This window comes from Leptonychotes weddellii, chromosome 5 (genome assembly GCF_054177405.1).
Source record: "Leptonychotes weddellii isolate Sample4059 chromosome 5, ASM5417740v2, whole genome shotgun sequence".
In the NCBI taxonomy this organism is placed as follows: Eukaryota; Metazoa; Chordata; class Mammalia; order Carnivora; family Phocidae; genus Leptonychotes; species Leptonychotes weddellii.
The window spans coordinates 98,124,391-98,147,898 of record NC_138373.1 but is presented as its reverse complement, the minus strand read 5'-3'; the positions used below and the strand labels follow the sequence as shown (position 1 = coordinate 98,147,898).

The 23,508-nt window shown below is 35.7% G+C and overlaps 1 protein-coding gene across 5 annotated transcripts in view; it reads left to right on the top strand.

Annotated features, from left to right (window-relative positions):
* The window catches only part of NELL2 (neural EGFL like 2), a 305,243-nt gene that overhangs the window by 103,174 nt on the left and 178,561 nt on the right, over positions 1-23,508 (top strand). For all 5 annotated transcript variants that reach the window (XM_081821534.1, XM_081821531.1, XM_081821532.1 and 2 more), the window contains 2 exons: positions 16,036-16,127; positions 20,182-20,284. In XM_081821534.1, coding sequence (XP_081677660.1) covers positions 16,036-16,127; positions 20,182-20,284 — 195 coding nt within the window. The remainder of the gene's footprint in view (positions 1-16,035; positions 16,128-20,181; positions 20,285-23,508) is intronic.

The following is a 23,508-nucleotide window of genomic DNA, read 5'->3' as shown; positions in this document are numbered from 1 at the left end:
AGGAAGACTTAGTTTAATAATTAAATGACAATATGGAATTCATGAAGAGCAAAACCCATGTATAAGAACCAGCACAAGAATAGAAGAAAGATTCTCTGTGGGCACTGGCACGTTTAATGCTGCTGGTTGATCAAAATTGTTATGCAGCCAGGTGACAGTACTCTAAGGGCTGGATTCATGTATTTCTCATAGAGGATTGTTACAGAGCAGGAACTATGTGCCAAAAAACAATCACAGGAAAATGGGTGATTTAGAATTAAAATAAAAATAATAGTAGTCTTAGAGATGTCTTCCGTGAAAAATTGGAAAGGAATATGGACGGAGTGGTCAAACAAATACTGAGTCTCTCTATTAAAGAGACAGTTTTATCAACAGAACAAACAGATGTTTTTGTTATTATAACTAATTATTGATTGTGAACTAAATGTGCACTTGCTGACACTATTTGATTGTTGCAATTATTAGAATGGCCAATACTGCTGTATTCTGAGCAGTTGTGCATGACCAAGAAAACAGCAGGTATACCTGGGAGACGTAGACTAATATAAAATATTAAAAGAATGGATATGCTTTATGTTAAACAAAGCAACTGTACTCTGAAAAATTAGAACTAATAACTAATTTTAGTACAACATGAGTATTTTAGAATTTTTAAATATTTTTAGAGAATAAAAAGCATTTTCACTGTCCTTAGCTCTAAATATTTTGATAAAAGTCTGAATAACTAAAAAATAAGTCTATAATTTTAGATAATAAATTACAGCATTAAAAATAAAGTATGACAGTAAATCTGTCAATGGGTAGATAGGTATATAGAATAATTATATTATGATAGTAATTTATGATAGTAATTAAAATGTATGAATTGATCAAGTAAATTAGGGAAGTTTTCTATTACTTTTAATAAACATTAATTTTATGCTTGAATAGATAAGTTTGAAGTCAGTCCTGAATTATATATCATTTTTCTCTTAACTTCGTTGAGGGGGCTTCTGGGGGGCTCAGTCAGTTGGGTGTCTGACTCTTGATTTTGGCTCAGGTCTCTGGGTCCTGGAATTGAGCCTGGCATTGGGCTCCACGCTCAGCACAGAATTGGTTTGGGATTCTCTCTCTTCCTCTCCTTCTGCCCCTACCCCCTCTCGCACTCCAAATTAATTAATTAATTAAATTAAAAAAAAACTTTGTGGGAGTGGGAGACTAACTGTAAAACTATTTATTGATTCTATAATTTTTATATAAAATTGTATTCAAATAAGCTTTGCAAAATATTAATAAGTATAATTAATTTAAAAGTTTCAATTATTTGATAACAAGTAGCCTGATTAATTTCCAGTAGTAGATATTTGGGGTTGACTTCTTTTCTGGTCTCTCTTTGACTACTACTGAATTTGTCAGAGCCACATTCCAGCAAAGACTGGCTTAATTAAGAAAATATCTATGTAAGACGCCAACATTAACTCTTTATTGTTGTCACATTTTTTTTTTTAAAGATTTTATTTATTTGTTTAATTGACAGAGAGAGAGAGAGACAGCGAGAGAGGGAACGCAAGCAGGGGGAGTGGGAGAGGGAGAAGCAGGCTTCCCGCGGAGCAGGGAGCCCGATGCGGGGCTCTATCCCAGGACCCTGGGATCATGACCTGACCTGAAGGCAGTCGCTTAACCAACTGAGTCACCCAGGCGCCCCCACATTTTTTTTTAATAGGGCTGACCCTAACATATGTTTGATATTGAATTAGTCTAGTATGTACTTTGCACTTTAGAGGTCTCGAATCTTCATTTTTGTCTTATAATTTTTAGGCAGTGTGGCTTCTGTAGGAGTCCAGATTTTCTTTGTTTAGCAACCATTAATAGAGTTGTCTGCTTCTATTTGTTTGTTTGCTTGTTTGTTTGGATTGAGTTCTTGTTTTTAATTTGGTAGATTTAAATTTTGTTATTAAAATTATTGATTAATCTGAACGTTAGAGTTTCTTCATGTCATCAATAGGGTGTTTATACTCTTCTGTTTTCAATCAATTAAAAAGATGAAAGCGGTGAGTGAAATTTCCTATTTTGGGTAAAGGAAGACTAAGTTATTTGAATCAGCCATTTCTGGAAGCAACTAAGGAGGATACAAATAGTTTTTTAAAAAATAAAGACACCTAAAAGTTGAAAAAATAGCAAGAGATTACCAGACAAAAATGAAGAGAAACTCAAAAAAGAGCACAGTGAAGCAAACAGTGAAGCTGCTTTTGCTGTGAGAGACTGTTCATTCTTGGAAATTTTGAGCTTTCCTTTTTATGGCCTTATGGGGCAAAGGGGACAGATGTAAAAGCCCAGCAAATATCGAAGGTGCAAGTATACAGGAAACCCAATAAACTGGCATTCTAAATGGCTGCACCTTTGAGACATGAAACCTGAGTTACATCGTGGTTGTTTAGGGGCCTCAAGCCTTGGATTTAGTTTAAGGTCATATTATACACTTGGTAAAAGAAAATGAACCTCCTTTCTGGAGTAATAATCTACCTTCATCCTAGACTTCCAGTTATTCTTAGAAATATTTTTTCAAGTACTACTAGACACCGAAGGAAACAAAACACTAAGAATGAGAACTTGAAGAAATAACAGACAACAAAAACAGACTGCAAAGATGTCAGATTAGAATTAACCAATATTTAATATAGTGCAATTATTCACAGTATGTTTAAAGAAATAACAAGGTAAATCTGGGTTTATCTTCAGGAAACAGGAAAACAAGATAGCTAATTTGACAAAAAAAAGAAAGAAAGAAAGAGAGAGAAAAAGAAAGAAAGAAGAAAGGAAGAAAGAAAGAAAGAGAGAAAAAGAAAGAAGAAAGAAAGAAAGAAAGAAAGAAAGAAAGAAAGAAAGAAAGAAAGAAAGAAAGAAGAAAGTAAGAAACAGAAACTCCAAAAATGAAAAATACAACTGGGAAAAAAATACAGCCTCAAAAGATGGATTTAACAGCAGAATAGACAGAGATACATAGAATTAGTGAGCTGGAAAATACATTATAAATTATGTAAAAGTCAGAACAAAAAATTTTAAAAAGATAAAATATACTGAAGAGAAGGAAGAAGACAGGGAGGTTGTAGGAGAATGTTTATATACATTTCATGTGAGTCCCAAGAGTAGAAGGGAGGAAAAATGGCTAAGAATTTTCTGGAACTGATAAAAGACACAAATCTGCAGATTCAAATACCCCAATGAATCACACAAAAGATAAATAAAGATAAATCCTTATCTAGACACAATATAGTGAAACTTCAGAAAATTGAAGACAAAGAAAAAAATCTAAAAAGGAGACAATATTACCTTCAAGGGAGTAATGAATAGACTGATCACACTTTTTAAGACTATTTTTTTTCTTTAGAGCAGTTTGAAGTTCACAACCAAATTGAGAGGAAAGTACAGAGACTTCCAGATACCCCACACCCCCACACATGCAGAGTTTCCCCCATTATCATCATCACTCATCTGAATGGTACATACATTTGTTACCAAGGATGAACCTACATTGACACATCATAATCCCCCAAAGCCCATAATTTACCTTAGGGTTCACTGTTAGTGTTGTACAATCTGGTGGCTTGGGCAATGTTTAATGACATATATTCATCATTATCATACAGAGTATTTTCACTGCCCTAAACATCTTTTGTGCTCTGCCAATTCATTCATCCCCCTAAGCCCATGGCGGTCACTGATTTTTTTTTTATTGTCTCCATAGTTTTGCCTTTTCCAGAATATAATATATTTGGAATCATACAGTATGTAGCCTTTTCAGATTGGCTTGTTTCACTTAGCAATATGCATTTAAGGTTTCTTTATGTCACTTCATGGCTTGATAGCTCATTTCTTTATTGTTTTTAAAGATTTATTTATTTATTTGAGAGAGAGATAGCATGCACACATGGGGGAGGGGCAGAGAGAGAGAATCTTCAGGCAGACTCCCCAGTGAGCACGGAGCCTTGACAACATGGGACTCATTCCCATGACCCATAAGATCATGACCTGAGCCAAAACCAAGAGTTGGACACTCAGCTTACTGAGCCACCCAGATTCCCCAATAGCTCATTTCTTTTAGCACTGACAGTATTCCATTTTCTGGATATACAGTTGTTTCTCCATTCACCTACTGCAGGATGATATCTTGGTTGCTTCCAAGGTTTGGCAGTTATGAATAAAGCTGCTAAAATCTGTGCTCAAGTTTTTGTGTGGACATAAGTTTTCGATTCCTTTAGGTAAATACCAAGGAGAGTACTTGCTAGATTCTATGGTAAGAGTATGTTTAGTTTTGTAAGAAACTGCTGAACTGTCTTCCAAAGTGGCTGTACAATTTTGATTTCCTGCCAGCAATGTATGAAACTTCTGGGTGCTTCACATCCTTGCCAACATTTGGTGTTACCAGTGTTCTGGATCTTGGCCATTCTCACAGGTGTGTAGTGCTATCTCATTGTTTTAATTTGTATTTCCCTGATGACATATGATGTGGTGCATCTCTTATGTTTATTTGACATCTGCAATTTTCTTTTGGCCCATTTTTAAATCGGATTGTTTTCCTCTAGTTGAAGTTTAAGAGTTGTCTATTTTGGATAACAGTCCTTTATCAGATATGTCTTCTCCCAGTCTATGGCTTGTCTTCTAATACTCTTGACATTTTCTTTTGCAGAGAAGAAGTTTTAAATTTTAGTGAAGTCCTGCTATCAATTATATCTTTCATAGATCTTGCCTTTGGTGTTATATTCATAGTATCTTACTTAAGAGTTTATAGAATTTTAAAAATACAATAATAACATTATAGTATGGTCAGGAGCAAAATGTGTTAAATGTGTTAAAATGTGTTACTGAGTTAGTGTAGGGGAGAATGGAATGATGAAAAAATATTCAATCCAAAATAAATTATAAACGGAGGGGGGGGAGAAAGTGCAGGCAGGGAAAGAGAAAGCACAAAATAAGATAGTAGGTTAAAAAATTAAATATATCAGTTGTTACACTAAATGTAAATGGGCTAAACAATCCATTTTAAAAGAAATATATTGAAACTGAATTAATGAAATCCCGCTTTATACCATTTAAAAGATGCACATCTAAAGCATAAGAATACAGAAAGGTCAAAAGTGAAAGGACAGTGAAAGCCCATGGAAAAGAAAGCTGATTGCTCCTGGTTAATATCAGACAAAGTCGACTTCAAGGCAAAAAGTTACTAGAGTTACTTCACAATAATAAAATTTCAAATCACAAGGAAGACATAGCAATTTAAATTTATATATCCCTCATAATATAGCCTTAACATATATGATGCCAAATTGACAGAACTACGAGGAAGGATAGATGAATCCATAGTCAGAGTGAAGTTGCAGTAATTGACAGAATACAAACACACACAAAAATCATTAAGGATAAGAGCACTTGAATATTATTAACAATCTAAACCTGATAAACATGTATAGACCATTATGCTCTCAAAGTACAGGTTACATATTCCTTTAAGCTCCCATACAACATTTAAAATATTGAATACACTGGATGATGAAGTTCATCTCAACCAACATGATATACTGTCTGACCACAGTGCAAATGTCTAAAATTCAGTAATAATAGATAAGTAGAAAATTCCACACTGGAATTCATTCAGTTTCTGAAATAAGCCAAGTTAATTTCCACTTCGCCTGGAATTTTTTTATTCCCTGTCATTCTTCCCCATATTAGCTCCTCTCAGGCTTTGGTCCCAACTAAAATTTCATCTCCTCCCAGAGGTATTCTCTGATTCATCCAAAATGGTCTCCTAGTTATTAAGTACCTCAGACTCTTGATTGTTTTCTTAGTGTTACCTGCAGTTATTTTTTATTTGCCTGGTTAGTTGTTCTTGAGTCCACCTCTGTATTGCAGATTCTGTGAGGTCAAGGTCTATGTCTGTTCACTGCTTTGTTCCCAGTGCTTAGCACTGTCTGGCATATAGTAGCTACTCAAGAGGTATTTATTGAGTAAGAGGTTGAGAAGGAACATTTCCATAATTTACTTCTTAATAAATGATGGTGAGGAGGAATACAGCAATAAACATGATAGCATCTTCAAAGTCATGAAATATTATAGGAATCCCTTTCACTCCTTAATTCCAGAGGCTTTTGCAAAGAGTGTAATCAAATTTTGATATATGATTATGGGAAGTGTTAAGTTTGGGGGTAATTTCTTATTTCTAGACTTAATGTAGTTTACATATTAACCTCAATGTTTCATTTAGCATAGCTGTAGAAAATTTTACTTAATTAGCCCCCTAAGGGGAGCAATTGTCTGAAAATAGGAAAAAGTGATGTATTTCAACAAATATTTTGTCCCAAAATACAAGTACAGCTGTATTTAATTAGGCTCAATTTCCAGTCTTACAGTGCACTTGAATTCTGTCTCCCTTTCCGCCTCTGTCATCCCCACCCTCTTCTTCATCCTCTCCCTTGTCCTTCACTTCCATGACTTTTATTACTTTTTTTGAAATTATAAACATAAGTAAATTATTTAGAAGTTAAGAAAAACCTCTGGAAATAGAGCTGTAGGTTTATGATGTTTCCTTAATTATAGTGTAAGAATAAAATAGTTTTGGCCAGAACTTCATCCTATGAGTCATTCTCTGATTTTGTCTGGGATGGAGATTTATATTAAAAGCTCACTGAATTGACTGGTTGGATTAATCTACACAGTGATTTGCAACACTGGCCATATACTGGAATCACCTGGATGCTCTTAAAAACCACTGATGCCTAGGCCCCTCCCCTAGAGACTCTGATTTAATTGGTCTGGGTTCCCCATGTTGTATTTTCAGTAATCTTAGGCGATTCTTACGTGGAAGCAGGACTAATAATCAGTGATCTACAACTTTGCTACCCAAAGTGTGATCACTGGACCAGCTGCATCTGTATCACTGGGAGGCTACTTAGACATGCAGAATCTCAGATCTACCCAATCAGGATTTTCATTTAAATAGGATCTCCAGGTGAATTGAGAAGCACTCATCTACAATTTCCATTGGCTCTGTTAAAAAAATTTTTTAAAAGGTCTCAATTGAACTTGAGCCTAAGCCTGTATACTTAATGCTCCCACAACATGATTTTTCATGCTAAGCAAGAGGTAGGTGTTGTCCCCAAACCTGTTTATGTCCATTGTATTTGTCTTGCAATTGTAATGTTATTGAATTGCTGCAAATACATATACATATGTAATATGTAAACCAGTGACATATGAATGTAAAAAGACACTTTAAAAATAAAAATTGAGTGCTTTGAAAAACACTGATAAACTCAAACTGTTAAAAAATATGCTCTTGAATTAGATGTAAGACAACTTAAAGTGTTGTGGAATAGAATTAGAATGTTCCCTCTTTAGATTGTTTGGCAAATATCTACCTTAGTCCACTTAAAAAAATTAGAAATGGTAGGCAACACTATGTTTTATTTATATAACCAAGTATGCAATGAAGCACAATCAATGAATCCATACCAAAGAAAAGTGTTGCACTTCAAAACCTTGTTGAATGAGTGTGGATTTGTGTTTTAAATTAAAATGTTTAAAGTACGTATTTATTGTTGTCTCTGATTTCTCAGTTTAACTGATTTTTTTCAAAAAATGGACCAAATAACTATTCAAATAACATGGGATAAAAAGGCTTCTACTGAATATCTATGTGACTGTCCCATTGAAGTGTTAATTGTATTTTTCTCTTTCCTAGTTCTTTTTTCTCTGCATAGCAAATAGTTCTCAAGCTTAGCTGTGCCTGAGCAGCTTTAAAAAAATAAAGAGACCCAGGTCTGACACTTAGAGATTCTTTTTAATTGGTCTGGCATGCAGTTGGGGCAGTTTTAATGTTCTTCAAATGATTTTAATATGCATCCACAGTTGAGAACTGTTGGCCTAGCAGGTTGGGAGCATTTAAATTGGTTATAAAATCAATTATAATAAATCAGTTCCAGCTTATATATTATCCCGAGTAGATGCCCATTAGGATCCAGGTATACTAAGTATATTGTTATGAGCATTATTCTATTTTATTCTCTGAATATATCATGAGTACTCTTACCCCAACTTAAATCATATTAAAGCATTTCAGTACTCATTTTCAGATGCTCCTCTTCTGTGGAGCATTTCCAGTTCCACTCCTGTAAGGCATTGTTCTTCCTTTCTGTTCCCGCACTACCTCTGAGTTGTATATAGTTACTTGTGTGTGTGGTCATCTGTTTCCAATGCTTGGCTGAATGCTCCTTGGAGGCAGGAAGGCATCTGCCTAGTACAGCACCTGGTGGACAGTAGGTTATCATAACTGCTCCCCTTGTCCACTGGGTGTTGCGACTCTTCCTGCAAAACTCTTTATGAAATCATTTTGTTTCTCTTGTTTAGCCTTTTGTTGCTTTCTGCTTTCCTTTCTCCTCCTCCATCTCAAGTATACTTTTAAATGTTTCTGTCCTCTGCTGCTTCCTCTGCTCCCTCTTCCCTCCTCATCGTGCTGCCCCTTCTGTGTCTGGTACACGGAGCTGGCTCCCTTTGACCTTGAGGTTCTTCTGTTCCCTTGGCTCATATTCCTTGCATTGTGGAAGGATTCATTAGCGTATCTCTCAGAAAACTGCATTTAAAAGAGGCCTACCCTCCCCTAACACTTTCCTCTTTGTTTTGTGTGTACACAAGGGGTTATTTTAAAACTACACCATCACTGTTTCAGGGTCTTTACTTGTAGTCTCTTAATTGAGCACAGCTGTGTGGTTTATAATGCATAGGGTCCTGCTTTATAATGCACAAGCATTATATGTTCAACATCTCCACACTATAATATCCAAACAACATGTATCTAAAAGGTGTTAGTCATTTGGAAAGATGTTTTCCAAAAGTTAAACCAAAGATTAGGTGTTCAAGTTTTGACTGAGTTCACTGGATTTTTAGTGGTAAGAAAAGATATACAGAAGGACTGTCAGATGAATTCTAGTCCTGGCTTTGAAACTGACAATGTGTGAACATTTCCTTATTATAGTTTACGTTATGTTTTCTTTGTAAAGTGATAAAACCTGTTGCCTCATGTGTATTCATGCTGTCATTTTAATAGTATGCATGTATTGACACAAATGCTATATTTTTCTCCAAATCTTTATCTCCACTCATTAAATTTTTCTCATCCCCAGAAGACTAAATGAATTGATCACATTGTTTTTATTTTAAAGACTCCATTGTGTGGTATATAAGCCAGGATCAAGAATAAGGCCAATGATAGAAAGGTAGCTAAATCAAGTGAATTCCAGAATCTTTTTTTTTTTTTTATCTTACTTGCCACTTGGTAAAATTAAATCAGGGGAAAAAACACAGTGACTCCTTCCTTCCACCTACACACTTGGCCTTTGTCTATTATCCTCGAAATATCCATTTCCCGTCTTCCCAGTATATAACCCTGTAACCCAAAGGCTGATTTGGACAGGGTGTTAGAATTTTTGCTTTTGTTCTATTCTTGTAGTTATTTTTATCCTTCTTTGCTTCCTAACCCCTCACTACAGCTAGATTTATGGTGTTTCAGGGCCGTTCTCTTTTTGGAAGAATAGGCTACTGACCTAAATTAAGGCCCCCTAGGAGAAGCACTCTTTGGTCCTTTAGAAGCCCAAGGACATGATATATATAAAGTGGGACAGGAGGGTTGCACCTCTACTCTCATGATATCATTTCCTAAACTCTAATATTAGCTTTGCAAACAACTAAATTCCCAAACAATTAATGAGATTTAGTTAAAGGAAGCAATCATGAATAATTAATAAATTTGTGAATTATTTAAATACTCTGAAATTCTGATTATTTTAAATAGCATTGGCTCATAAAAATTGGCTTTCTGTAGAGGAGGGAGAAGTTTTGTCATCAAATTGTCCAAGCTGACTTCTGTTGTACATGTTACCTTGTATTATTCATGTTAATAAGTTACTGCTATAACAAGAGCTGGTATTTTTCTTTCATTAGCAGATAGGCAAACCTACTCCCATTTCAGGCACTTCAGCTCTGCTGCAGTGATAAATAAGGTGCCATTTTACAACAAGGGCAAAATATTTCCATGACACTCAATTTATAGAATCTTTATAAGAAAGAGGCAAAATCAAAGGATACGGCCATATGTAAAGGGAGATGTGCAGATCAAAGAGGTCCAATTCACTTGTTTTCAGGCTTTTCATCAAACAGTAAGCTGGAAGAGAACTTACCAAAAAATTCAACAAACCTTTAGAGTTTATTATGCACTGCCAGGGCTGGGTGCTGAATAAGATCCAAAGACAAATAAGACACTGTCCCTGTCCTCATGTAGGAAAGATTACAAAAGTGTATAACTAGAAGAGAAAATGAAAAATGTGTTTAGTGCTCTAATAGAGATTTAAGTATTATAGAAGAGGGAAAAATTAATTTTAGCAGTTAGTACTTAAGACTTTTATTATAACCGTATTGTTAAGAACTGACTCCAAGTGAGTCCAGATTACTAAAAAACATTGTGGCCTGGAAAAATGCAGCATGGCTGATTGGAGTCTTTTAAGAATACTGAAACACTTTTAGATTTTATTTTTGCTTGACTCCACAGAATCTTAGCCTGCCTCTTGAATGCATTTATTGTACTTCTTTTTAAATACCTATAATAAAAATATAAATATACATAATTACAGCTAATGAGATATTTTCTCATCCAACAGCTGTGATTGGCATATCACTAACAAATAACTATCATGCTGGCCCAGAATATAACACCTGCCATTGTACATGGGATGTTTAAGATCTCCCAGAGGAAATCAAGATTTCAAAGAAGACCGCATAAAAACCACTATTATCTACAACTCTGCCCTTATTAATAGGCAGCTTAAACAATCTAAAGATCATGGATACCTGGTGTTTTCAAAGAGAATTTTAAAGAAATCTTAAATCCCATTTCTCACCTAAGTGGATTATATTGGTTTTCTTTTTGGTATCTATAACTTTTAATTTTGTTTTGGATCATTTTTAAAGGTGCCAATACCAATTGGGAAGTTTAAAGTAGACTCCTATATTTCAATCTGGCAATAAAAAGGAAAAGCAAGGAAATGTTTAGAAGGGAAATATGATACATCCTTTCATTTTTTTATATTCTAAAATACTTTTTTAGGTAGATTTGGTTGATTCTTTCTGCAAAGGTTTGCAGAAGTTGATTTAAATCTCGTTAGAGGGATCTGCATTTTCTATCTCTGTATTAATGACCAATCGAGATTTTAATGTGTCACTTAGGACTTCTAGAGTTTTACTGGCTTCTTTCACTTACCCATTTCTCAATTTGTGCTGTAAACTACTTTTCACTTTTTCTAACTAATAACTTTCAAATTTGCATCTGTACCAGTTCTTGTCTTCCTGTTTCTTGTTAATTGTTAAAATGGGGGGGAAATGAAGTGAAAATAAGTCATGTTAATTGCTTTTGCAGATTCTCTTATCATTATGGTGCTAGTGACTGTGTAATTAGTAATGTTTAATATAGCCTTAGTAAAACATTATATACCTTTTGTTATATCATCCTATTGACTTTCCCCAAGTTCTAATTAATGTCCCCATCTATGGCTGAATAGGCTGTGCACGGGACAGTTCTGGGTGACATAATTCACATAAACCATGATATGAATGGTATCCCCTTAGAGTTATGCAAACAGCAATATATACCAGAGTCACAGTCAATATGCATTTGAAATTGGTTAATATTAATAACTTAAGAGTAGTTGCAGTGTATTCATGGGGGCATAGCTTCTTAGTCTGAAAAGTGAGAAGCCTATATGAATGAATGAATATCCATCTTCCTCCAAATTTCTTATCTTAAAAATATGCCTGTAATATACTCAGTAAGCATTTAGCATAGGTATTTGAAAATGTAGCCTTGTTGATATAATTCTTCTTAAAGCTGGTAAATAATTTGGGGCATAGGAATCCAGAGGTATGTCATAAGAAACTTAATGCTTTCATATACATATGCGTGCAAACACACACACCAAAGCTAGGAAAGAATGAAGCCTCTGACTATGAACATGTGAATGCAATTGAATTAAAGGAGAAATCAATACAGCAAAATGATTATACAGCAAAATGATTATTCCTTTGTTGTTCTGTGGAGGAAGAGATTTCTTTTACTTTATAGTCTATTGGGGAAGAGTAAGCAGGTAGACACATTTCAGTTAGGGAATTCTAGAGGTTTTTTTTTTTGCAGTATTGTGGTAGCCACAGGGATTATTGTCTCTGAGGCTGTGTCCCTAATACTTGCAGGGGCTGGCCTTGGTTAAAGTCTGGGCACAGGCCTCATCTGCTTTCCCCTCCTCTGTTTGGACACTTGATTTCTCCAGAGCTTAGTTCCTCCATCTTGCCTTCTGCTTGCGTACGGACCTCATTTTGATCAGCTACCTTATTTTTCCTTAAAGTGGATCTGCGTTTTTAAAATTTGCAATTTTTCCTCTTCAAATTTATTTGCTCTCTGTTCCACTCTCTCATGCTTTTCTAAGCAACCTATCCTTATAAACTCTTCGTGGTTTAAAATGATTTAATCTGATAGCCACCTGTGCTGGGTGCTGGTTATTCCCGGACACCCCTCTATCCCACTTCCATTCCCTCTCCTTCTCTGCCCTAGTCTCTGCCCCAGGAGCCTGCTGCATCACCCTGGTCTCCTTGCCAACCGGCTTTGGATAGGCTTTGCCAGTGGGAGACACTGGCAGGAAATTAGAAGGCAGGAGGAAAGAGAATTGGCCACGTGTCTTCCCTGTTCCTTCTCTATGCTGTGCTGTTTCTAGCAGTACCTGCGTCTCTCCTGACTGTGGCTCCCTCTAGGCACCACTTCCCCATAACTCTGACTCAGACAGGGCTCCAGTAAAACAATTTACTGTCCTTGCTCCTTAGCCCCGTGGTGCTCATGACTTCCCGCTATTGCCAGAGCCTGGGTCCTTCACCAGCCCATTTGTTTCCTTTTGTCCCCTCGCGGAAGTTCACCACTCAGTCTCCTGTGTTTGCATATGACTTATGACTTTCTCAATTATAAGACTTCATTTTGGCTTTTATCGTAGTCAGTTGTGGATGAGTCTGTCTGCCTCACTACATGGCGAGGGCATGCATCATGTGTCTCATTCATCTCTGGATTTTAGTTACCTAGCAGACTACCTGGCATATAATAGGAGCTCAGAGTACGTACCTGTTCAATGTATTAATAAATTAGTAAGACTTTTATTCTTTCAACAAATCCTAAGTTCCAGAGACTTCCTAATGGTATTTTCAGGATTTCTTGTAGTATTTTTAGCAATGATTATAGATTTTCTAAGTTTCTTTTTTTTTTTTAAAGATTTTATTTATTTATTTATTTGAGAGAGAGAGCGAGCACGAGCAGGGTGAGGGGCAGAGGGAGAAGAAGCAAGCTCTCTGCTGAACAGGGAGTCCAATGTGGGGCTCGATCCCAGGACTCCAGGATCGTGACCTGAGCCAAAGGCAGATGCTTAACCGACTGAGCCACCCAGGTGCCCCAATTTTCTAGCTTTCTTAACATTTTTCCACTAAAGAGCCTGGGGTAGGTATACCCTAGTGGCCTTACTAGGTATTGGGGATAAACCTCAAAATTACGAAAATCACAGCAACTGATCAATAAAGAAACAAGGCAAAAATCACTCACGTTGGGTTCTCCCTAAGCCAAGTTCACCCCGTTTGTGCTCACTGCTTGAAAGGAAATGAAGCAATTGTGATCTCATTTGTTTTTTGCGCTTTCTCCCTCTGCCAAGCTCCATTTGGTGCCCTATTGTCCCACAAGTTGCCTATTTGAGTCTTTGAATTAAGAGTTTATAACAGAAGCCCCATCTGCTCTTCCTGAATATTAAATTATCTTAAGACTTTGTATAAGGAGAACTTACCCTTGTGTTTTTGTTTCCTTTCCCTTCTGTTTTAAGACTATTAATATCAGTTTTTTTCAATATACCCTTGGGCTTGAATAGGCTGAAGTTATGAAGTCATATAATAAAATAGGCTTAGATACCTTTGAATGGCAAGTGCTGAAGAGAAGTTAAGAAGGTTTTATTTATTCTCATTTTCCTGTAAAATGTGGTACTTATTAAGTATCACTGAACACACAATGTGTCATAACTTGGTATTTTGAGTTACTGGATCTCGTGAGGGGTATGTAAAAATTACATGTTGGACAGATATATTTTATAATCAGTCAGGTTCTTTAAGTAAATGCACATGCTATTTTAATTTGTAATATGACAGATAGTATGCAACTGACACATCTGCAGTTTCATTTTGAATATTAATAAGTACACAAACTTTACCCAGTTTTTAAGTAATATAATTTATGCAAGTAAGTTGTATTCTTTTAGCAAACTCCAAAAATTTGAAATCAATTCACCAGTGATATATATTAAGTAGTGAAATTTATTAATAAAAGCTGAGTAAAGAGATCAGTTGAAGGATGGCATTTTAACAACATGCATGCTTTCCATTATTTAAATGTGTAAGCTTTTAAATAATCGGTTAATTTTTCAGTGAAGATATAAGTTGGTTTACATTTTAAATATGAATATTTGTACAACCATGTATATGTTTAATATTGATAAAAATTTATCTAATATCTTTGTTACCAATTATTAGAGGCAACCTGGCACTTTTTTCAGTAATGATACAAAAATAGTATTTATTAAAGCAAAGTGCTGAGATAACTTGATACTTTTGAAATTACGGAAATATGTGAATTCTGAAGAGGGAAACATTTTCTTCAAATTCACACAAAGGAATTAGAAGAAAATGTACACATCCATTTTGTAAAGTCTGTATGGTTAAAATTAAAAATTGGATTTAGTAAACAAGGCTAACAAACTGCTTGAGTCTTTTCTTATCAGATAATCATTTCCACTGGTCTTTTTCTAGATGCTATGGAGCTCCAAAGCATCCACAATATTGAGTGCCTTTTCAAAAAAACCCCCCAAAACGAAAAACAATACAAAGTTGCAAAAACAAAAGTTAGTTCAGAGTCTTAAAAAGGTGACTAAACCGGAGGAGGATTCTGAAAGTTAAGTTTCATTAACTGGGGGTAGCTGTCTCTGGTTAGGTGATGAGTCAGCATGGGGAGTGTGAACCGTTCCCTTCAAAACAAGCAATTTCTGCTGGCAAAATGTTTATGTGAATTGAAACTGTTTTGAAAATCTCAAAAATTATTTGATGATTTCTATGTATTTTCACTAATTAAAAATGTTTTCCTATTGAATCTGAAGTTCTATTTTAAAATTTTATTTAATTGGTGATGGAAACAAAGCAGGCCCAGATTAAGATTTTTCAATATCCTAAGTAGGGTGCCCTAATCCACATGTATTTACAAACTAAATAGTGCTAATTCATAAAACATAAAATTTTCATGTATGTACTGAAATTAAAAAAGCTTCTTTTAAATTTTGTTTTTAAAATTCTGAAATGGCGGGGCGCCTGGGTGGCTCAGTTGGTTAAGCAACTGCCTTCGGCTCAGGTCATGATCCTGGAGTCCCGGGATCGAGTCCCGCATTGGGCTCCCTGCTCAGCGAGGAGCCTGCTTCTCCCTCTGACCCTCCCCCCTCTCATGTACTCTCTCTCAAATAAATAAATAAATCTTTAAAAAAATAAAAAATAAAAAAAATAAAATTCTGAAATGGCATACAAAAAAATGCACTTTTTTTTTCATATTTGTGTTGCCCTGATTCGTAGCTGCTCCAGACACCTGCTTAATATGCCCTAAGGGCGACATCATCTAGTAGACAAGTCATCTGAGAGTCTGCTCATTGGCACCCTTTTTTTAGAGTCTACTTCTGACTTGTCATTGTCGTAATCTTTTTTGTACCTTATTTTACTCTCTGACCTTAATGGGCATAACAATAACTGGATGCTACATGTGCCTTAAGTTATATTGAATTTAGGTTTATGGTAATTCAGACACTTTGAAAAGGCTTAAGACCATGTGAAATATAATCTAAACACTTCCCAACTATTTTTCCTAAAGAAAAATTAAAAATAAATATATATGTATTTTTTATTCCAAAGCAATATGTCAATTTCAAGGACGGACCTACTTTGAAGGAGAGAGAAATACGGTTTATTCCTCTTCTGGAGTATGTGTTCTCTACGAGTGCAAGGTAAGGAAGCTCTTCATGGGTCTTTCAAAATTCTTTATTATGTAAATGGTAAATATTTCTTTAAAATGTCACACTTGTAATACCTTTCAAACATTTAAGGCAAAAAAAAATTTAAGATATTAATTATAATTCAAATAGAAATTCCCATTTTTTTTCAAATATGTAAATTAATGGCTATAATTTCCCCAGTAAACAAAAATACTGTTTTATCCAATTAAAGTTTTATGAAGTTGTCTTATTTTTCCAAATTCAAACTAACTCCTGTGAAGAAAATGTAGATAAAGTTGGACTCAGCCTGTTGTCACGTATAGTTCTTGACCATGTGACAAATATCATTCAGTTCAGTGGAAAATCATAAAAAATACCTAATAAAAATTAGCTGTTGGATGGAGATGAGATGAGATATTGTTATTAATCCCTTTAGTAAGAATATTTTAAATGATTTGAAGGGGGAATTCTTTATAAATTTACTGCCAAGGTCTCCTCAAGTAGGCTTCAGAAGCAGATGTGAGTGTTTTTATCTCTGCTGCTTGATCTACTAATTGAAAAAGTATGTTTCATAAAATTTTCATCTTTGCCTTTTATAAACTATAATATATTTCTTGACCATAATGTGATATTGCAAGCCATATTCTATCTGAGGGAAACTCTGCATATAAAGTTGATGCTTTAGAATTTCCTTTACATTTGATCCCTAATTTTTCTCTTTAAATGTCTTCTCTTTAAATGGATTTTGGGGATGATTTAGTATGCATAGATTACATAGAAAAAGAAAATGCTGCTGGCACCACCAATAAATTGTGAGGATTTATATGATTATTCAGTGTCAGGGAAAGGAAAATCCTAAGAATTTTGCCACAATAAATTGAAAGAAGCCGGCTCTACACTTCATGCATCTGAGGTTGGAAGTCCTTTGGGATAAGCAAGGAGGAAACGTAAGAGAGGCAAGCCTGTGACAGATTTGGTTTCTAGAATATGAGAGGTCTGATTTCTTCATGCCCATTATAAAGTATTCGAGCTGCTTCTCTTGGCTTTAAGTCAGCTTTCCTGTAGTGCAGGTCACCGTCTTAAAGACAAGAGATCTGAGGTATAGGAACATTAACATGAATTCCCAAACCTGTATATTAAGATGGACTGTCCCCTATAAGTACCCTACACCAACACTGTTTTGAGTGAAGTAGGTCCCACTATAAATGTAAGGGTTGAAAGACCTAGAGTGAGGGCTAGTAACTCCAAATTAAGAAAAAGGAAGCAGAAGAAAGTTACTTCAAGGAAGGTGGAAAACTTTTGTCAGCTGGTTTCTAACTTTGAAATATTAGCTCTAAATTTAAATATCTTGAGGGCATTTGGAATTTCTCAATGCGTGTGTGTGTGTGTCTGTGTGTATTCTTTTCATCTGACCAGTGTGTCTAATAATACTGACAATTATGGCTTAGAAATCTATTGGAATAGTTGCCTGTCTGGTTGTAAGATAGCTATGAAATGATTTCATTTTAGAATGGGTTAGTGAGAAGTCTATATATAGACAACTCTGAATGTGCCTATACTCTGAAAGTAAATATTGAGTGAATGAACAAATGTTACCTCTTATTTACTCAAACAAAAGGCATCATTTCCTCTCCAATGCTCTGCTGTCCAATAGAAATATGTAAGCCACAAATAATAATTTTTATTGTGCTAATTTTCTATATTTAAACCCATATGTGCAAAATATTATCATTTTAACACATAATCAACATAAAATTCTTAAAGGAATATTACACATTCAGGGCGCCTGGGTGGCTCAGTTGGTTAAGCGACTGCCTTCGGCTCAGGTCATGATCCTGGAGTCCCTGGATCGAGTCCCGCATCGGGCTTCCTGCTTGGCAGGGAGTCTGCTTCTCCCTCTGACCCTGCCCTCTCTCATGTGCTCTCTCTCATTCTCTCTCTCTCAAATAAATAAATAAAATCTTTAAAAAAAAAAAAGAAATATTACACATTCTATTGTCACATTAATCCTCCAAAATCTTTTGTTTATTTTATGTTTATCGTATTCAAGAGCTCCATGTAGCTAGTGACTATTGATCGTACAGCCCAGCTGTACCAGATTATCATCTGTTTTTGGAGTTCTTAACTAAATTCTTTTTTTTTTTTTAAGATTTATTTATTTATTTTAGAGAAAGAGAGAGAGCATGCATGAGTGGGGGAAGGGCAGATGGAGAGGGAGAATCTTAAGCAGAGTCTGTGGTGAGCTTGGAGCCCCACTGGGGGGCTCAATCTCATGACCCTGAGATCATGACCTGAGCTAAAATTAAGAGTGGGACACTCAACCGACTGCACCACCCAGGCGCCCCAGACTAAATTCTTGACATTAAGAACTTCCATTGTTTCCCTTCCCTTCAGGCCCCTTAGTTTCTGTATTTATACCTTTACATAATTCACAGCTCTCCCAAGCTTTTATTTCCTGGGCTGTCGACACTAGTCCTTCATTTTTTCTTTATTTTCACTTTTGTGGCCTTGAAAGTGTGTCCTGGGGGTCTGTAATTTTAATAGTAACACTGGAAAACACTGTGGTTCTGAAAATAAGATTACCAGAATGGATAGTATTGTCAAACCAAAGGAAGACTAGCATTTGACTCCACTAGATCCATGTCTCCTACCACTCATTTTTTTTTTAAGTGTAGCTGACATACACTATTCTACTAGTTTCAGGTGTACAACGTAGTGATGCAACAATTATATACATTATGAAATGCTCACCACGAGTGTAGTTATCATCTGTAATCATACAATGTTATTACAATATTATTGACTGTAGTCCCTATGCTGTATTTTTCACCCTTGTGATTTATTTGTTTTATAACTGGAAATTTGTACCTCTTAATCTCCTTTACCTATTTTACCCATCCCCTACCGCCCCTCCCTTCTGGCAACCACCAGTTTGTTTTCTGTATTTACGATTCTATTTCTGTTTTTGTTTCGTTTTTTAGATTGCACATGTAAGTGAAATTATATGTATTTGTCTTTTTCTGTCTGACATTTCACTTAGCATTATACTTCCTAGGTCCATCCATGTTGTCATAAATGACGACATTTCATTTCTTTTTCATGGCTAAGTAATATTCCTTATCTGTTTGTCTCACATCCTCTTTATCCATTCATCTATCAATGGACACTTAGTTTGCTTCCACATCTTGGCTACTGTACATAATGCTGCAGTAAGCATCAGGGTGCATATGTCTTTTTGAATTAGTGTTTTGGGTTTTTTTTTTTTTTTTTGAGGAAAAAAACCCAGAAGTAGAATTACAGGATTGTATGGTCCTACCACGTTCTTGGTAAGATCATTTTCAAATCATGATCTGTTTTCTACAGATACTCCAGGAAGATGGAAATGTTGAAATGAATACTTCTTCCATAAGAGTAGTACTTAATAGAAATGACATCTAAAAATTTAAGCTTTTGAGCAGTGTTAAAATGGAAGCCTACAAGTTCCAACATTTTATTGCTTATATGCTGCTTTAGTTAATGACCCCTGTTCTTAAGAGATAGGAGGTTGACAGTATAGAAGCCAACCAAATCCTGCCTTCATTTCCTTTATGGTTTGGGGGAGAGATCCCCAATATTCCTTACCTTAATCACCTGTCAGAATCTCTTCATAATAGTCTAGAAAAGTTTGAAATGAGAATGTTTACAAGGCTCAGTTTTTATTTATTGTTTTTTTTTCAATGTGGGCCATTGATCTAATTCAAGCCGTGTTTGTGCCACGGTTGTCATCTGGATGTGCAAATGTGTTATAAAACTAAAGGAATTTTTTAGGATTCCCTAGTTGTTTGGCAAATTATTTATATGGATGCAATGTGTTATGCTCCTATTCCCAGAGCTGCTGGTCCATTTTCAAGGCTTTCCAGTTATGACTTAATATCATTTTGTGAGTGAGCCTGTGACCTATGCAGAGGTTCTCAGGATGAAAATTTTTCTCTTGTGGGTGAAGGGCCTTCTCAGATGCTGGATCTAGAAACTTCTTAGTATGTCCAAATGCAGAGGTTTGAAGGATTTATTTTCTGTTGTCTCATAGGACCAAACCATGAAGCTGGTTGAAAGTTCTGGCTGTCCGGCTTTGGATTGTCCAGAATCTCAGCAGATTACCTTGTCTCATAGCTGTTGCAAAGTTTGTAAAGGTAAGACTTTTTCGTAAAGTAAGATTTATGTGCGTGTCATTGTTGGAGTCTAGTTTAACTGACAGGAAATAGAAAGTTTTATAAGCAAGTTATTTCCAAAGAATAACAGTATTTTCTTAAATTCTTACCTAATTGGGTAGATAGTAGGTAGTCACAGAATATTTATTATAGTTATTGAGTTAATATCAAGATGTTTCCATACATTTTTGCTATGTATGTCAAGCTCTGGGTCTTTAAACTTCTTTCTGTGTACTCGTTCTGAGTCAGCATGACTTTGCCAAAGAAATTGACACAGCAGTGCTGAGTTATCTTATTGGTTTTCTTTTTTCTTTCTTTCTCTTTCTCTTTTTCCTTTTTTTTTTTTTCTGGTTTGATTTCCCTTTCCTTTTGTTTGTTTTGGAATTGACTTTGTATAATTTTCATTTCGAGTACTTCAGATCCCTCTCCTCTCAATTCCACTCTCCTTCACCCATAGGCTTCTGTCCTCCTGAGAAGAGTGAGGCCATCAGACATGCATCGTTCATTCTGTGTTGCCTCTGTGATGATAGGCCTAGGACCAATAAGTAGAAGGGACTTAGAGTTTTAGTTAAATATAAGAAAACAGTAAAGTTTGAGCTCTTCACAAATGCAGCAGGCTGCCTCAGGAGGCAGTGAGTTTCCCATCACTATTGGTTCTAAAACTTCATATTTTATTATAGATTGAAACATTAAGCAAAAGGAGTAATTATGTGGAACTCTTTAAGATCCCTACCCGCCACAAGACTATATGTGCCTTTCTGTACATGTCTTCCTCAATTTATGATGGGGTTATGTCTCTGTAACCCCGTAAGTTGAAAATATCATTAAGTCAAAAATGCATTTAATACATCTAACCTATCGAACACCATAGCTTAGCCTAGTCTGCCATCAGTGTCCTCAGAAGACTTGTAGGCATACCTCATTTTATTATGCTACACTTTATTGTGCTCTGTAGATACTGTGTTTTTACAAACTGAAGGTTCATGGCAACCTGGTGTCAAGCGAGTCCATGGGCTCCATTTTTCCAACAGCATTTGCTCTCTTCATGTCTGTCTGTCACATTTTGGTAAATCTCACAATATTTCAAATTTTTTCACTTTTATTATAATTCTTATGGTGATCTGTGATCAGTGATTACAACTCATTGAAAATTCAGATGATGGCTAGCACTTTTTAGCAAGGCATTTCTAAATTAAGGTATGTACATTTTTTAGACATAATTCTATTGTGCAATTAATAGACTACAATATAGCATAAACATAACTTTTATATGCATTGGGAAACCAAAAATTTATTTGACTTTTTTATTGCAATTTTTGCTCTATTGTGGTGGCCTGGAACTGAACCGGCAGTGTCTCTGAGGTACCCCTGTACGTTAGCTTACAGTTGGGCAAAGTCATCTAACACCAAACCTATTTTATAAGAAGTTGTTGAATATCTCGTGTAATTTATTGAATGCTGTAATGAAAGTGAAAAACAGAGTGGCTGTAGGGTATAGAGTGGTTGTTAAGTGTATCAATTGTTTACCCTCTGGGAGCTCTGGGTTCACTGCCCCAGCCTTGGGAGAGAGGTTCGTACTGTGTATCAGTAGCCCAGGAATAGATCAAAATTCGAAGTACAGTTTTCTACGGAATGCCTATCGCTTTTGTTCATTGTAAAGGCGAAAAATTGTAAGTCAATTCATCCTAAGTGTGTATTCTATTGAAATTATTGTTTGTGACTCGGTCTCCTTCATTGGACTTCGCACCTGGGGAGCAGGGCTAGGTCTTTATATTCATCTCTATATCTTTAACACCTCCTGTGGCACCTGAGATGTAGTAGATGCTCATAACTGACGTAGTTGGTACTATATAACAAACTGCCCTAAATGAGCTGCTAGTACTTGTTTGAATAATGGCTTTTATGGGGATGCAAAGGAAAGCTTAAATGGAAAAAAAAAAAAAAGTAAGAAAAAGAAACCTTATAAAACATATAGCATTCTATTTCCTTTACACTATGTCTATTAAAAGTAGACATAAGATCCCCCCTCCCATTTTTAACAGGGTGGTGCAGTTTTGTTCTGTTCTTTTTAGCCCTTTCTCCCATCCATTCAATTAAGAGTTTTAAAATCCCAGTTCTGTGAAAGGTACTTTGGGAATTTCAAAGTGGTTTAAGACTTGGTCTACCCTTCAAGGAGCTTTCAAAGGAAAGGAACTAAGGAATACTACTGAAAAGAATTATATCAAATAGACAGATAGCAAGGCCATCTTAGTTTTCATCTTCACAGTGCCTGAGCCAGTGCCTTGTACAGAGCATGTGTGGAATTGGATATGAATCAAAAATGCTCATCCCACTTACTTGATTTGAGAACTGCACTCAGTCTGCAGCTTAACTACACTTACTTTGGCCACCAGAGGTTGGCTAAACCAGTGCTTCTCAAGTTTAAATGTACATACAGATAACCTAGGGATCTTAGTAAAATGTAGATCCTAAGTCAGTAGGTCTGGGGTCCACCCAAAAACCCTGCATGTCTGAGAAGCTCCCTGGTGATTCTGATGCTACTGGTCAGTGAGCCCACACTTTGAGCTGTTAGCTATTGTTGCGTGACAAACTGTCCCAACACTCAGTGGTTTATTTTATTTATTTATTTATTTGGAAAGTGTGTTTATTTATTTATTTATTTATTTTATTATGTTATGTTAATCACCATACATTACATCATTAGTTTTTGATGTAGTGTTCCATGATTCATTGTTTGCGTATAACATGCAGTGCTCCATGCAGAATGTGCCCTCTTTAATACCCATCACCAGGCTAACCCATCCCCCCACCCCCCTCCCCTCTAGAACCCTCAGTTTGTTTCTCAGAGTCCATAGTCTCTCATGGTTCGTCTCCCCCTCCGATACCCCCCCTTCATTTTTCCCTTCCTACTATCTTCTTCTTCTTCTTCTTTTTTTTTTTTTGCTTTTACACCTCAATATTTTATTAGGTATATATATATATCCTTTTTTTACCTTTTTTAAATGATGTTATGCTAATCACCATACATTAGATCATTAGTTTTGATGTAGTGTTCCATGATTCATTGTTTGCGTATAACACCCAGTGCTCCATGCAGTATGTGCCCTCTTTAATACCCATCACCAGGCTAACCCATTCCCCCACCCTCCACCCCTCTAGAACCCTCAGTTTGTTTCTCAGAGTCCATAGTCTCTCATGGTTCATCT